Genomic DNA, 16,203 nt, shown 5'->3' with positions numbered 1-16,203 from the left:
TGTGTGCATCTTCAATCATATGAACTAGAATCATGTATTCATATAGATTGAAGATAAATTGAATCAAGAGGCTGTATTTCTTTGGAAATAATGGCACAAATTTATTAAATACTACAGTGTGTGCATCTTCAGTCATATTAACAATAAACATGCAATTTTTTAACAACATCACAGTGGTAAAAAACTAAAAAGCAATGTCACGAACAATACACAAATCTACAGTTACAGTCCGATAAACAATTTCAGGTCATATAACACCAAAAATACAAGATAACAGTCTAAGGGGAAAAAATATTTAAGCATCTCTATATTATTCATGAAAATAAAATGAGAATGAAATATTTTCTGATACCTAGACTTGTGTGATACTTTTGGTATACCATAAGGCACAGCACATACTGGGCTTCATTCAAAAAACATGAGCAGAACAAAGGAATGTCTGTGCAAATAGTTCATAAAAGTGCTGGTTGGCATTTCGATGCATTCAATTCAACGCAAGAATGCTTTTACAAACTCAAATCCCACTCTTCCATTTAATGAGGCCCAGTATGTTCATTTAATGTACAGTTTGCTTGTTTTTTTACAGTAAATTTAGGTCTCATGGTGGAAGACATCCTGGCTTTTCATGTAGGGTGTAGTAGTGCACACTGGGGGAACAATAACCTACCTCGTTTTGCATTTACCGGTCAGACCAACAACAGAAATCCCTCATTTTGCATTGAGGTCCTCCTATCGGGATTAGTTTAACTAAATGTGCAGGAAAATCCAGGACACTGCTGGGATACATGAAAGCTTCACTACTCTGTCTACATCTCTCAAAAATGCCTGTGAAAACAGAAAAATATCAATGTTCTGGCACAATGAAGGTGTAAATGCTGATATTTTTGGGGTAGATGTCATTACCCTGAGCTGGTATTAAAAAGCCCAGAGTTTCATTTAAAGCCACAGGTAGATTATTTGAAGAAAAAGAAACGCATCACTTCCTTTTTCTAAGGCTGTCCTCTTCGGTTTCCTCTGCACTCACTTCCTCTTCAATTTCTCCTTCCTGTTCCTCTTCACTTGTTGCATCTTTATCCTGCTCCTTTCCATCTTCTTCCAGATCATCTTTTGTAACCTCCGCTTTCTCCTCCTCCTCCTCCTCCTCGTGTTTCTTCTCGTTCTTTTCCGCCACATTGAAGCATGTCCGTCCTGCGGCCTGTTTGTCTGTGTGTTGGTTCTGGTGCGATTCGTGTTGGCGATGATGTGCACGCGATCGCAGAGAGTTGAGGAGACACATGGTCGCTGCAGAGCTGAAGAGAGTCCACAGCAGAAGATGAGCTGGTATCTCACGGGCATGTTCACCTACATATCGCAATAACCGCGGCAGCCAAGCATTCGAGCTGCGCCTCGGAGGAGCCTTATCCTGATGGGAAAAATGGGAAGAGGGTCTTGACCAGATTCAAGAGATGGTATTTAACCTTCATTAACTCTTTCCCCACCATTGACAAGATTTTCCATCATTTATGACACAAATTGATGCGTTTTTCTGCAGCATTCCATGTTTGCACTGTTGCACGTTAAGGGGGTGCTATTATGTATTTTCTGAAATGGTACAGATGCTCCAAATACAAAAACAAGTGAAAAAGAAACGATAGAAGATTGCTTACACACATGTAAGCTAACACAATCAAATATTCAACAGCATATGAATGAAAACTGCCTAACGTTACTGAAAGAAATGAAACCAATGAAGAGGTATAGACCTGTGCAAGCTTTATAGACATGATCTACTCAATCAATGTTTTGATCATCGTCTTTGACAAAAACACGATTTTATCAGCTTTTTTTTTTTTCGAAATGTTGCTTTTATTATGAAACTTACCCACATTCAAGTGTTGATTAAAAAGAAATGCATGAAGCTAGAATTTATTTATTTTTGCAGAGGGTCTGTTCTTTCTTTTGATATATTGTATGTTCAGAAATTCATACCAGAGCCCGGCCGCTAAATGATTTTGAAGGCCGATTCCGTTACAAATATTTGTTGGTTTTAAACGGCCGATATTTTCTATTTATTTATTTTTTCAGAAACGTGCAACAAAACATTAACAGATTTCCATAACATTAGTTATTTGTAGTTATTTATGAGATTTAACTAAAATAATATGATAATGCATTTTAAAAAGAAACTTGTTTCTTTTATAGTCACAACAGGACAGACTGACGATAGTGGCATTAGCTAGCTTTGTGGTTAGCTAGTCTATGATGAGCCATAATTTAGCAATGGATAACGTCATACTGCAAATTGTAAAATGTACATTTTCAATATAACAGGCCAAAAAGAGATGATACAATCGCATTGCTATAACTGTCACAGGCTATTAAAGAAATACTTCAGTCACATTGTCAAAAGTTAAAAGGACAGTCAGTCAACTACACTGCAACAACGTAACGTAATTATTATTAGCTGATTCCGCTTCACTCTCAGCTTATTTAACAGAAGCAAAACTGGACATAATAGTCACAAATTTGTTCATGCTTATTTAAGTTTAGAGAACTGATTGGGATGTTCTTTTAATTGTTATTCAAGCAATGTATGTCTTGTGACCAACTCAACGAGTGTTGTCAACAGGGACGGTGTAGAGTGCCCTCTGGTGGACAAACTATACAACTCCAACACTCATGACATGGTTCAAGCGTGTTTCGTCCGTTTGTATTTTATTTTTGAAATATTCATTTATCAGCCATTATAAGTGCCGATACCGATAGTTTGGAAAATGCCTAATATCGGCCGATAATATCCGCCAGCCGATAAATCGGTCTGGCTCTAATTCATACAACAAAATATATCTCTACAAAAATAACAGATACGAAGTGTCTGTAAACAAACATAGTGCTGCACTTCTCTCCGACACATATTTACGCATATTTGTTTAAGATTTAATAATAAAACTATGATAAATTAAAGCCATATCGAGTTTTACATTTTATTTGGATTAATCGTGCAGCTCTAAAGAAAATTCTTAAACTACTCTTCAGATAACAGACAGTGACCTGAGACTATAGTTGAAATCAATGTTCAAAATGTGTCCTGATTCAGACTCGTTTCTTACCTTCAAACCATGCTGAACCAGCATCTGTTCAAGGTAAGAGTCACCAAGGTGCACTATAGGATAGAACTCTTCCACATACACCCGTCTCCACCATCGCTGGGGATATGAACTAAACGCACACAAACCGAATAAGACATTAATAGTTAAAGGAAACACAGTTCAATTAGGCTAACGTTAAACATCAACGTTAACAATAATCCACTATGTTTAGCAAGATAATAAAAATGCTCACCCGTCTGCTTTTGGCTCGCTGAACCAGTATTTGTAACGGTGAGCTCTAAGGTACGCAGGAGGCTGTTTGCTGAATGGATACTGAGACTCATCTGTCTGAATGAGTTTGACCACTGCACAAGACACACACACACACACAGAACAGTTAAGTACAAAACACTCAATTCAACACTGCATCTACAGTAGCTCAGACACGCACTGGGTGCTTTTAAATCTCAAACATGTACAAACAACGCATCCTTACCATCGTGTTTGCCCTGCAGGAGTCTGTGTAGGAGGCTGCTGAACCAGGGGCTCTGTGTCTGCGGCCCCAGAGCAGCAAACCACATCTGCCAGTCCAGCCTGGGCTGGTGCGGAACCACAAAAGGGGGCGCTGCGCTCATGTTCCCCGGCTTATACATGAACTCGATCTCCTGCAAAAATTCATTGGAAAAAAAATAAATAAAAAATAGATCAACAAATGTTTTGGATTCAGAATCAGATCATGAGGTGCCTAAAGATTCCCACTCCTAATTGGTAAAAGTACAGTATTTTTGCAAATCTGAGGCTGCCCGTCCCACAGAACTTCACCTTTAAGATCCAGGTTAGATTCAATGTGTTAACCTACACCTTTTTAATTACAAGTCCATATTTGATTTTTTGTAAAGTCCATCCTTCACATACAAATCAGTGCTGTAATTCAGACACTATATGCACTTCCTGAAATACTCCTAAACTGACCGTCCATGTGTTGCGATCCATGCTGCCCTCAATGACCACCTCTGGACGACCTCCGACCCCGGTCATTCTCCGGAACAATCCGTATGAGTTGACCAGCTGGTAACGGTCAGTCATTTCAAACGCTGTCCGGATCCCAGGCCAAAGATTACTGTTGGCATCATACTCAAAGTAGGTGTAAGGAACCTGCACACATACTTCATTATTAGTCTCATTATTTTTACATAACTTTTTACATTTTTACTGGACAGTGCACTAAAAAGATTAGAATTCTGTGCCCTACATCTGGAGTACACAAGTTCTTATGTGCATTGTGAATGTCAGAATGAGATTTAGATAGAAAAGTGCAGAAACCACATATGATTTTTGTTTTGTTTTATGAATTACTTTCATTTTATTCAGTTCCCCACAAAAGCTATCAGACTCTTTGATAAGACTTGAAATATGGAATACAAGATGTATGGACTACTTTTACGGTCCATTGTGTCTTTGTCATTTTTAACAGTTGCAGTTAACATCCACTTTACAGGAAAACCTGGCAATTCTGCTAATTAACTCAACAGACAGGTTTAGAGTAGCATGTAGGTGACAAAATGATGACAATAGTAGGGTGAACTATCCCTTTAAAGATATACAAACAGGAAATAATGTTATCATTAACTAAAAAAAATAAATAAACAAGACCTGTGCTAGCAAAATGAGAGAAAAGTAGTTATATTATTTCCACATTAAATCGACCTTTTCATGTATTAATTTTTAATTATTTTGTATTATTTGTTGGAATCGGATCAAAAATGCCTGAGCTACAGCTGTTTGAAGTTGACTGAGTAAGCAAAGTCAATTTTGAAAAAAAAAAAAAAGAAAGAAAGTTTTCTGAAAATTCCAAAACCACCTAGCAACCATACCTTAAAATAAAAACCAAAATATCTATAGGGAAAATATATATTTATCTTTTTTCCCTCCATGTTACAATTTTTTGATTAACAATAATGAAACAGACAACCAATATATTACAACCTGCACTACACAAGATGTTTTTCCCCAACAGCTAACCAAACGGAAGTTTTCGAAAGAAAAACTTTGACAGAAATTTTTAAATAATGAAATTCTGTGTATGTGTGTGTATATCGTGAATCGATTTGTCAGTCAGCACGAGTAAGATCGTTTTTCATGGACAAAGTAAATGTACTCCTCCGAGAAAAAACAAACAAACAAATAATACACACAACAAGATACAATTTTAACCACAATTTACATTTCACTTGTTTTGCCTGTAGGTCTTAAGTAGCCCATACACATTCAGACTCATTTTGCCAGCACGGGTCACATATATAAATATAAACTTTTTTTTTTTAAGTTAGTTATTTAATGATTTGCCAAGGCAAAATTTAAAATTTTAATTAAGTGTAAGTTGAAATTTAAACTAAAATTTCTAATCACTAACTGTAAATTAAAAGAAATATATATATATAGATAGACAGATAGACAGATAGACAGATAGATAGATAGATAGATAGATAGATAGATAGATAGATAGATAGATAGATAGATAGATAGATAGATAGATAGATAGATAGATAGATAGATAGATAGATAGATAGAACTAAATAGACCTTTAAAAAAAAATTATTAATGATACGAAAATAACACTGACAGGATGTTTACTAACCAAACTGATGGCAAACATTGAGACAGCAGCCGCAGCCATCACCGCCCACTGGATTGTGCTCCAGAGACGCCACAACACGCCCCTCACACAAGCACATCTGAAACATCACAAGCAATCAAAAACATTTGTTCAACCAGAACGCCATCTAATGGACATATCAAGCCAACAACAAACCATAGATAGGTGAACTATCCCATAACACTTACTTAAACATGGCAGTGATGATCTCCCACGCGAGACACAAAACACCAATCCAGATACTGGGCACCGTAACAGTCTTCAGAAAGCCATTGAACTCAAAATAAGTAAAGGCTGAGAAAGAGGAACACAAAGAGAGATAAATCACACTGAAAGATAACTGACCTCAGTAAGACATTGTTGAGAGCTTCACCTGTTTTGGAGGACACGCTTTTCTTTTCCCAGTCCACCTGCAGGTCAAAGTATCGGACTGTCCAGTAGCCAAGCAGGGCGTATACACTGACCTCTAACATTAAAGCCATTCCAGAGAATAGAGTCTGTAACGATGCTGAAAAAAAAAAACAAAAAAAAAAAACACAGACTTCTGGACCTGGTTTTAACATCTTGTCATAACAAGGTACAGCACACATTGCCATCTTCATGTAATATTTACATTCTCACTGAAAACACAGTTTCCACAAATATATATCATGTATTTTAAATGAGCAGCAAATCAGCATATTATAATGATTTATAAAGAATCATGCGACACTGAAGACTGGAGTAATGATGCAGAAACAGAATAAATTACATTTAAAATGTATTCAAACAGCAGTTCCTGTAATAATTTTTTATTTAAATGCAGCTCTGGTGAGCATAAGAGCTCAATGTTAGTGTAATGTAAGTTTGTCCATACTGCTTTCTGTCTTCAGCGTGGGTCTGCGGAGCCAGAAGTTTAAATGTTGGTCATCCAGCAGCGACAGGCACAGGGTGATAGTGAGAATATTAAAGAAGTTATAATTCCCAGACAGGATGATAAACACCTGAAACAGGACCTGTACACAAAGACGTCACAATAATGCACAAACCCGTAGCAGCTTCTCTCTTTCTGATCACACACATGCATACACTCACCTGCATGTAGAAGGCGGTGAGTCTGTGTCTTCGTATGGGGCTGAAGAACAGGAAAGGAACTGCTATCTCGATAACAAAGGCACCCACTACACTGAGTTTCTGGAACCACATTGGCAGCTGATGAGCAAACCAGGCCAGCTGGGTCGGTATACACTGGGTCTCATAGTGATAGGTCAAAGCTGGTGAGAGAACAACAGAACACGTGTAGTAGTTCACTATCATTGAGATATTATAGTTAAGTGAGACTAGCTAGTGAGAACTGCAGGTAAACCTCACTCCTCCGATACCTAGAGACACACTAGCACTAGCGCACTTAACCCCTCATGTCCGACTCACCCGTGTCTCTGTGTGGGACTCGAACCCGAGCCACCGGTATGGGAGGTAACGGTATGGGTGCACTAACAAGCAGATGCTAAAGACCACAGTCTCTAACACCAGTCGCTAGTGTGCCTCTTGGGATCAGGGGAGTGAGGTTTACCTGCACAGCTCTCAGTAGCTGGCCTCTACTATTCGCACCCCTTTTGACATAAATATTTTAAATGTTTTTATTTTTATATTGCAATTTTGTAATTTTTATACTTTTTTTTTAAATGTCTATACAGTCTTTATTTTTATTTTAGCACATCAAGTTAAACTAAATTAAAAATGAGATATTGCACAAAATCATTTTAAATATTTCATATTTCATTTTATTTCAGGTACCGTTTATTTCAAGCAACATTTTTTTTTTATGGTTTTAGTTTTAGTTAACTTTAATAACCCTGTTATGGCACTGAACTTAAATGAATAATATGATTTGTAATTTATTTTCAGACAAAAGCAGCAGTCAAAACTTTCATGTGATTCAGTACTTAAACTAAAATTTAGAGAGAATGTAGAAAAATGTATAAACTAAAGCTTATGATTGGAGTGGAATACTAACACACTGCCTTTTTTTACAATAAAAAAACATTGACAAATCAAAAATATAAAAACAGTTTACAACATACACTATTAGTTACTACAAAAACAAAAGTCATACAATTAACAAAATATTTAATTATTTATTACAGTGGAAAGGAGCAAAAAAAAAATAATAATAATATATATATTCCCCATTTATTTACAAAAAAACCTATTCACGCAAATGACATTTTCACAAATAGTATCATAATAGAAATAGCTTTATCATACAACTATAATTGTTTTTGGTTCATTCTCTCTGAAAAGCTTCAAACTGTCATTTAAAAATTAATATGCAGTAAAATAAAGTAACCAAACAAAAAAAAGTGTCTTAATGACGTGATCTAGAACTTCGTTAAAATGTGAAAATAGTAATCAAAATAAAAAAAAATAATATTTTAGGGTAGCTTGGTTTCAATCTAAGTTGTTTTTTGGACTAACAAGGAAGTTTTGAGTTCTGAAACTAAAGTTCTGAACTTTTTATAATACAATGATCTCTTAAAAAAAAAAAAAAAAAAAAAGGAAAAATTTGATTTCTCAATTCATGAGCCCTTCTTAACAGTTCAATAACATAATGAGTTAGAACAAACCATAGATTTTGCTTTAATTCGTTGGTCAACTTGAGGCCACTGTATAGACCATTTCACAAGATGTAAACAACACTGGTCCAGAAGCACTTCCTGTTTCAGTTTGTAACTGTTTTCTTTATTTCACATGTAAAGAAAACATCTTAAAGATGTTTGTTTAAGTTTTTGCACCATTCTGATTATATTCTGAAACTTCCAGTAACAACACAAGAACATGTAGGCACACATACAAATATATTCTACAGTTCCTCACCTGTCAGGCCCCACCAAGTGGGGCAGCGACTGGTCAATTTGACGACACCCGACGCAAACATCAGCCGAAATAACAGCCAGCGCACCAGCCAGAACGTCACATTATCATGGAGGCACACCTTTGAGGACCAGGGCATTTTCATAGGAGCGACAAGAATGGCCAAGAAGCCTGTCTCCAACAAGAGATTATCCCTGAGAACAAGATAAGAAAGGAAAGAGACATGTTTGACACGTACGTACTATCCAAATTCTGATTTGCTGCCGAGTCGACCAAGGTCATTTCACATCTGTTATGATTGAAAGCAGATCAACAGATCTGTGACTACAATAAATAATACTCTCAAGTGTCTCTCAGGATCAAGATTTCAACAAAGACTGTTACATAACAGATCTAGTTTAAGGAACAAGAACATTTGTGATTCAATATAACATCAAGTGGTGTACAAGCAACAAACTCTGACAAAAAGTCTCTTACTCACCACTGAAAGTATAAGAATACCTGGCCCACCTAAAAACAACAAACATTTCAGTACTGTATACTTTACCTAATAAAATTTATTATTTTTATCCTTAATAAGTAGTATTCGTGACTGATATGGGTTTTTAGGATAATAATAATAGTAATTTGTCACATTTATATACTGCTTTTCTGGGCACTCAAAGCGCTTTACATGGAGGGGGGAATCTCCTCAACCATCACCAATGTGCATCATCACCTGGATGATGCGACGGCAGCCATGTTGCGCCAGAACGCCCACCACACACCAGCTTATTGTTGGAGAGGAGACAGTGATAAAGCCAATCAGTATGTTGGGATGGACAGAGGCCAAGGGGATTTTTAATGACCACTGAGACTCAGGACCTCTGTTTAACGTCTCATCCGAAGGATGGCCAACAGCAGATTGGAGATTTGCAGTTGTTAAAATTGTTTATATTTATATAATAGCATTATATCAGCCATAGGTCACCCTGTTCTCTATACATCATATCAGCCCTTGAAAAACCCATATTGGTCAGTCAGTAGTAGAATCCGATTGTGAAATAAGTTTGAACCTGGTAGAGAGACAGATAGAGCATCCAGAGCACCAGGAAAACTCTGCAATCTCGGAGCGGTGGTAAAGCCAAAGTCAGTAAACTGAGCAGAGCTCCGGTCAGACTGAACAGCTCCATGCACTGCTGTGTGTCCAAACCCAGATGAGGACCAAACCACAGCAGGGTGGGAGTATCCTTCAGCTGCTCCACAACACTCTTCCCAGACACTCGCAGCTGCCACCGTGCTGGCAGCAATCCCTCATTTCCATACAGACCTAAAAAAGTAAAGTAAAGAAAGAGAGCGCTCACATGGTCAATACTAAAATATTTGCTGCAGAATCTGAAATTGACTTAATTGACTAATTTCCAGGTTTAAATTAGATTGTGAATCTCATATGTTTAATGTGATCTAAAAACACTAAAAACAAATTGGACTAAAAAAACTACTTTGTGCAATCCATTTCCTTTTGAAAGAATTGCTGTGACATTCAGACCGCAGGACAGGCATCAACATGCTTATATGAGAAAAGATGTTCTGCACTAACAGACCCATATGATGGGCCCTTTAAAATGTGTTCATCTGTATCCCTACACTGAATAAACAACCGTCCTGGAGATTTGAACAAACTAACCTATACATTCATAGAAGAGTATGATCATTAAAAATGCATGTCTAAAATACTGTTGCATGCGTCACAGGGAAACTCTAAGTTAGTTCAATGCATGCAAGTTTACTAAAATTCTTCCCAAACTCACCCGGAATCTGAACGTAAAGAGACGCAAAGGCAAACATATAAATAGCAGAAAGACACCACATGAACATGTGCCTCGGCAGTCTTATATCTCCCATTTTTGTAAAATAAATTCCTGCAGGAAACAGGCGTGGGGTATATGCTCAAGATGGAGATCAGGAAGGTTTGAATGCAGAGGACTGACTGAGCCACGTCTGACGTGCAGGAACAGAGAAGCGCGCTGTGTATTACTTTTGCCAACGAATCCTACTATGGCGAAGATTTGGCTTATGAATATTAAGTAGGTCACGCTCGGGAAGTCCAATTGATTGGCTGACTGGAGTATGATAGTAAATTGACGTTACAGGACATTAAAGGGATAGTTCACCCAAAACTGAAAATTCCAAGTACACCTGCAGAACGCCAGGTGCATCTCGAAAGTTCTGTCCTTTATTACTCAGTACTCACCCTCGTGTCGTTTCAAACCCGTACATTCTTTAATCTTCGGAACACAAATGAAGATATTTTTGATGAAATCTGAGAGCTTGTGTAGCTAGCATCGCATTTGTCATATTCGCGGTCAGAAGTGACCAGGCAGTGCCTGGCCGGCACCTATAAACGAAAAAATATTGTTCAATAATTTGATGGTACTTATTCATATTTATGCAATAATTATGGTTAATTTTTGCCACTGAAAAAAATAATATTTTTTTTTAAATAATTTTTTTCAATTAATACAGTATTTCAGATTTTAAATTCAAATTTGGAAGATTAGCGCCACCTGTTGAGAGAAAATAAAATAATGTGATTTCATAGAGAGGCTTGTGAATGGGCTCTATGCACGGCGGAATTTCCGGTGAAGGTTTGGATGCTCGATAACTTCCGCCGATCGTAGAGTCCAATCCGAGAATTTATATTGAATTTTTATACTCCATAGTTATACTAAAGAAACGTTAATCACAAAAACAGACATCCCTAAACATAACTATATATAAAATTACATCTAAACTTATGAAAGTTTCATTTCAAAGATTATTTTTGAGAGTAAATTTTGAAGACTACCATAATCCAAAAGTTTAGGGTGGACAGGCAATTTTATAAATTATTGATTATAGTGTTTCGTTAGTGACAAATTTGGGGAGAGGAAAAATATTCCAAAACTTTCTGAAAATACAATATAATTAAACATCATCCAACATTAAACAACAAGGAGGAACTTAAGGACTGAACACACCAGAGCCATAATAGTTTTATTCAATTATATCTTATAATGTACAATTTTGATTTGTCCTCAGGCAAACACATATACAAAATAATAGCAATAAAAGTCAGTCAGGAACAGACTCAGAGCAGCCCACCTCATATCCAGACCAGTCATCTGTACATTCAAGTGTCAGTCCACGGTGAGCATGCTTCTGCCCTGAAATATCTCTTTCTCTTTATGATTAACTGGCATTGCACATGCAAGAGAACTGGACCGGCCTCACAGAAGTCCGATCCAAACATTTGGATTAAAAGTCATACATTGTGGCACATGAAAGCAAACAAACGTTTCCAGCATTTGACATGATTGTAAAGAGATCAGTAGGACATGACAGGAGGTGCCTAATTTGAAACCAGTATTTAAAATCCTGAACTGCATGTCGGTGTGAGTGCATCAGTAGTTCATTCCTTTATTTCAATATAAAACATGGCCATTTAGAGTGGTTGACACGTTTACACACTCTTTGAGAACAGAAAACGCATTTCATATATTTTATAATTTTGTAGCTGCCTCACCACACATGGACAAAATGGAATGTGACACATACTGTAGAAACATGGCAGACAACCTTTCTGAAAGGCTTCCGATGGAGGGATTTTTAAAAAAAATCAAAAGAAGAAAATATTGGCCATTTACAGGGGCTAAAATATAACACATGGGAGAACTAACCAATCAGGTTATGCGTGAACTTCTTGGAGATTTGGTTGGTAGATTGGCATGGTTCACATTAAGACTCATTTACTTGAGTTTGTTGGTGTGTGTGTGTGTGTGTATGTTGGTTCACGTTCCTTCCCCATTGGAGGTCTGTGTGGTGGCTGACTGTGGCGGTACCGAAGCCGCCTCGACTTCAGATTCTCGAACAAAGATGACGGCATCCCCACTGACGTTGATTAGGCACTGCGCCTGTAAAATATGTTCAACACTAGCATAAATGAAAAAAACATGATTGGTTGCGTGTATGGATGAGTTTGTGTGTGTGTCTGTGTTATGTATTAACCTGGTTCTTGTTAGGGTTTTCCATAAACACACACTCCTTCATGCTGTAGGAGATGACAGCATTCCCTCCAAGAGCAGCGACGTGGGCACGAACCATCGCAAATACTTCAGCTATGAACGTATGCAGAAACCCACTCACACCTCCCTCCTAAAACACAATGATAGTACTAAGAAAATATACAAACAACAAAACATTATATATTTATTTATAAAAAATATTAATTGATTACTATTAAAGTTAATATAACATTTAATAATATTTAATTAATATGTATTTATAAAAAATATTAATTGATTACTATTAATGTTAATATAACATTTAATAATATTTAATTCAATCATTTTAATTCACTTTAATATTATAATATTATACAAAATGCTGAATATTATTAATACCATCACATATTATATTACTTATTTTAATAATGCTAAATCATTTGATAAAATTAATACTATTAAAAGTGATTATTATTTATAATGCTAATAATAAAACAAACAACAATAAATAATAGTAATATACATTTTATTTTCATTTATATTCCATTCTATCTATGTTAATACTTGTAATTTAATTATATTAACATTATCCAACATATTTAATATCAATCATTTTAACGGTGTAATATTTCATAGTTACTTTTGATAGCATTAATATTATAAAATATTTAATACTAATATGAAATTAACAATAATAACAATACTGGTTAGTTACCACCATTTATAATTTCACTATTATATACTTAATGCTATATATATATTTATATATATATATATATATATATATATATATTAGGGCTGTGCAAAAGTTAATTGCGATTAATCGCATCCAAAATAAAAGTCTGTGTGTACATAACATATTTGTGTGTGCTGTATATAATTATTTTGTATATATAAATACCTATGCATGCATGTATATATTTAAGAATTATTTGCGCTTAAATTCTGTACATATTTATAAATACATAATCTATATTATATAAATATAAATATTTTATATATGAATAACACATTTTCTTAAATATATACATGCATGTGTGTGTATTTATATATACAACATAATTATATACAGCACACACAAATATATTATGTAAACACAGACTTTTATTTTGGATGCGATTAATCGCAATTAATTTTTGCACAGCCCTAATATATATATATATATATATATATATATATATATATATCACTATTTGTTAATAATTTTAATTTTAAAAGCATTAATATAAAATATTTAATATTAACAATATTTATTATTGTAGTGACTATTAATTTAATATTAAAATATATAAATTAATTTAAATAAAATTTATATTATACATAATATTTAATATTAATTTTGTAATAAAATAAGGGGCTTTTACACCGGAGGATCCTAAAACTATTGGCGAAAGTACCCAGATTTTGGCGTGTTCGCACAGCAGGAACTAGGAACGATTTTAGTTCTAGGAACTCCTTTTGGTAGAACTAGTTTAGCTCCTACTTACAAGTAGGGTCTAAACCAACACTATAGAAAGTGTTCGCTGATTGGCCGAACGCACGTGAAACACCAGAACCCGCCATTTAAAAAAGCCGTGTAAACACACAGATTACAGCCTAACTTTGAGAGGACCCAGCCAAACATTATTATGCATTTCTAATCAGCTAGCAACACTGGACATAAACCACACGGCATACGCTAATGCCTTTTCATATACGGTCTTTCTATGTATAACAGTTCTATCTAATAACGTGTTAGACAGATCGTAAGAATGTTCTCAGCGCCGTCAAAATAAATGTCCAACACGTCGTCAAAATAAAAGTTACAACAACATACGTGTCTTACGTCACTTCAGAGTTCCTACTGGTGGTGCGAATGCAACCAGGAAAATGTTCCAATGGGAACCATTAGTTCTCGGGGAACCACCCTGGTGGCTACTTCCTAGAACTACCCAGTGCGAAAGCCCCTAATAACATCCATACTAGAAATAGTAATAATAATAACCTTCATCATCATCATCATAACCAAATTTCGGGTAGTAAAAACAGTGAGACTGCTACCTCTCTCAGTGAGGTGGTCTCTCTGATGAAGAACATGTTGATGATGCCGAGGTATTTTATGATCTTTGCGCCAGGAATGAAAGAGAGCGGGGTCATTCTGACCACAGCGACAGAACTGCCCGAGTAGGAGCGATTCGACCGAAGAGAACGAGAGCGACCTTCGGGCAATGGGCTGGCCTTCTCCAGAGATGATGCTGTTGAGAGTGAGAGAGCAAGAGAGAAAGAGGGGTAGAGAGAAAGAGAGAAAAGAAAGAGGGGGGTGGGAAGATACCAGACATGGCCTTCAGAGGGCGCTGTACAAGACCAACGCATGTGACGAGACAAACATGGTGTGACCGAGGAAAAAAGACATGTGTATTTGTGTGTTGCTGATCAGTGGCGTGTGATCAAAGCAAAGCAAAGGCACTGCACCATGCAAATAAACACCATGCAAATAGAGAGAGAGACAGAGGAGGAGAGAAAGAATGAAAGCACGCATGTTGATTCTGCCTTGATAAATCAGAAAAAGATTAGCTTTGAGTAGGGAGGACAAATTTTTCCCATCAAGAGTGTGAAAGAGCTCAAAATCTCAAAGCTGTAAAACATCATACATAACGCTGCATCATCAAAACTGTTATACAGGGCACTAATGTACATGCAGCTCCAAGACATTGCTCAAATTATCGGTCAGTGGACTCAATTAGGGCTGGGCGATATATATATTGTATACTCATGTGATTTTGGTGGTGATATAAAATAAAACAATATAGAAAACACAGCATTGATTTTATGAAAGTATTTAGACAGAATTTGTTTAAAAAAGCATCACTGATTATAATAGTTATTTCTGTCCAATTCATTTTTTAATCAGATCAAAATGCCAGAAGAACTAATTTAAAATTCTAACTCAATGATTTCATTAAAAATATTTTTTTGTCATTTTTCATGAATCAAAAATAATGCATCTATGTATGAAAGTATACTTAACTAACCGATGAATTTCCATCATTTTGTCATGACTTGGATCATTTGAAGTGTGTATTTAAAAAAATAAAATAAAAAAAAAAATCACAAAGAGCAACTTTTCGACCTAAATATATATTTTAGAATGGAACATTACAATAAATTTAGGACTACAGAAATTAATGACTACATCATGACAATTTTTGATATTAAAGATTTGAATAATGTCTATGATTTTTCCAGGCCAGGAAATCACACATCTGGAGTCTGCTGATTTTTCCAAGTTTACCAGGGCTGTGAGAATCCGGTGTTGTAAAAGTCTATAAGATTAAACATGATATGATACACACACTTAATATTTGTGCTCATTTATAGAAAAACAGTGTGTAAAATATGCCTTGATTATTTTACACTAAATGTGCTTTAGTTTTTTCATTAAACATTTTGAATCTTCTTGACTTCAGTAGCTTTTGAGCTTTCATTTCAGAGCATCTACATTTACTGTATATATACACTCACCTAAAGGATTATTAGGAACACTATGGAGCTAGAATTGGGTCTTTATTTAATGCGAGAAATTTTTTCTGAGAGAAAAAAAAAATGTTTGAGAAAAAGTTTTTAT

At 35.6% G+C, this 16,203-nt stretch overlaps 2 protein-coding genes across 20 annotated transcripts in view; both read right to left on the bottom strand.

Moving 5' to 3' along the window:
* Positions 1-890: 890 nt before the first annotated feature.
* Positions 891-10,606, bottom strand: lmf2a (lipase maturation factor 2a). Its single transcript, XM_039654475.2, has 14 exons — positions 10,368-10,606; positions 9,633-9,886; positions 9,059-9,087; positions 8,581-8,771; positions 6,799-6,977; positions 6,581-6,719; positions 6,098-6,232; positions 5,913-6,018; positions 5,707-5,803; positions 4,041-4,223; positions 3,565-3,733; positions 3,322-3,433; positions 3,090-3,198; positions 891-1,402 (listed from the first exon to the last, which is right to left on the bottom strand). Exons 1-14 carry the CDS (start codon positions 10,459-10,461, stop codon positions 977-979), a joined length of 2,223 nt encoding a protein of 740 aa, XP_039510409.2. The 5' UTR covers positions 10,462-10,606; the 3' UTR covers positions 891-976.
* Positions 10,607-11,575: 969 nt separating this feature from the next.
* Positions 11,576-16,203, bottom strand: part of c2cd5 (C2 calcium dependent domain containing 5) — a 60,258-nt gene continuing 55,630 nt past the window's right edge. For 17 of the 19 annotated variants that reach the window (XM_089135462.1, XM_089135472.1, XM_089135461.1 and 14 more), the window contains 3 exons: positions 14,640-14,833; positions 12,604-12,750; positions 11,576-12,509 (listed from right to left, as the gene is read on the bottom strand). In XM_089135462.1, coding sequence (XP_088991588.1) covers positions 12,387-12,509; positions 12,604-12,750; positions 14,640-14,833 — 464 coding nt within the window. In that variant the 3' untranslated portion in view covers positions 11,576-12,386. Of the gene's footprint in view, positions 12,510-12,603; positions 12,751-14,639; positions 14,834-15,680; positions 15,902-16,203 lie in introns of those variants that run through there. The other 2 variants (XM_089135470.1, XM_089135471.1) reach the window with 1 other exon arrangement.

The sequence above is a fragment of the Pimephales promelas genome, chromosome 10 (assembly GCF_988280905.1).
Source record: "Pimephales promelas chromosome 10, fPimPro1.hap1.1, whole genome shotgun sequence".
NCBI lineage: Eukaryota > Metazoa > Chordata > Actinopteri > Cypriniformes > Leuciscidae > Pimephales > Pimephales promelas.
This window is presented reverse-complemented; position numbering and strand designations above follow the sequence as displayed.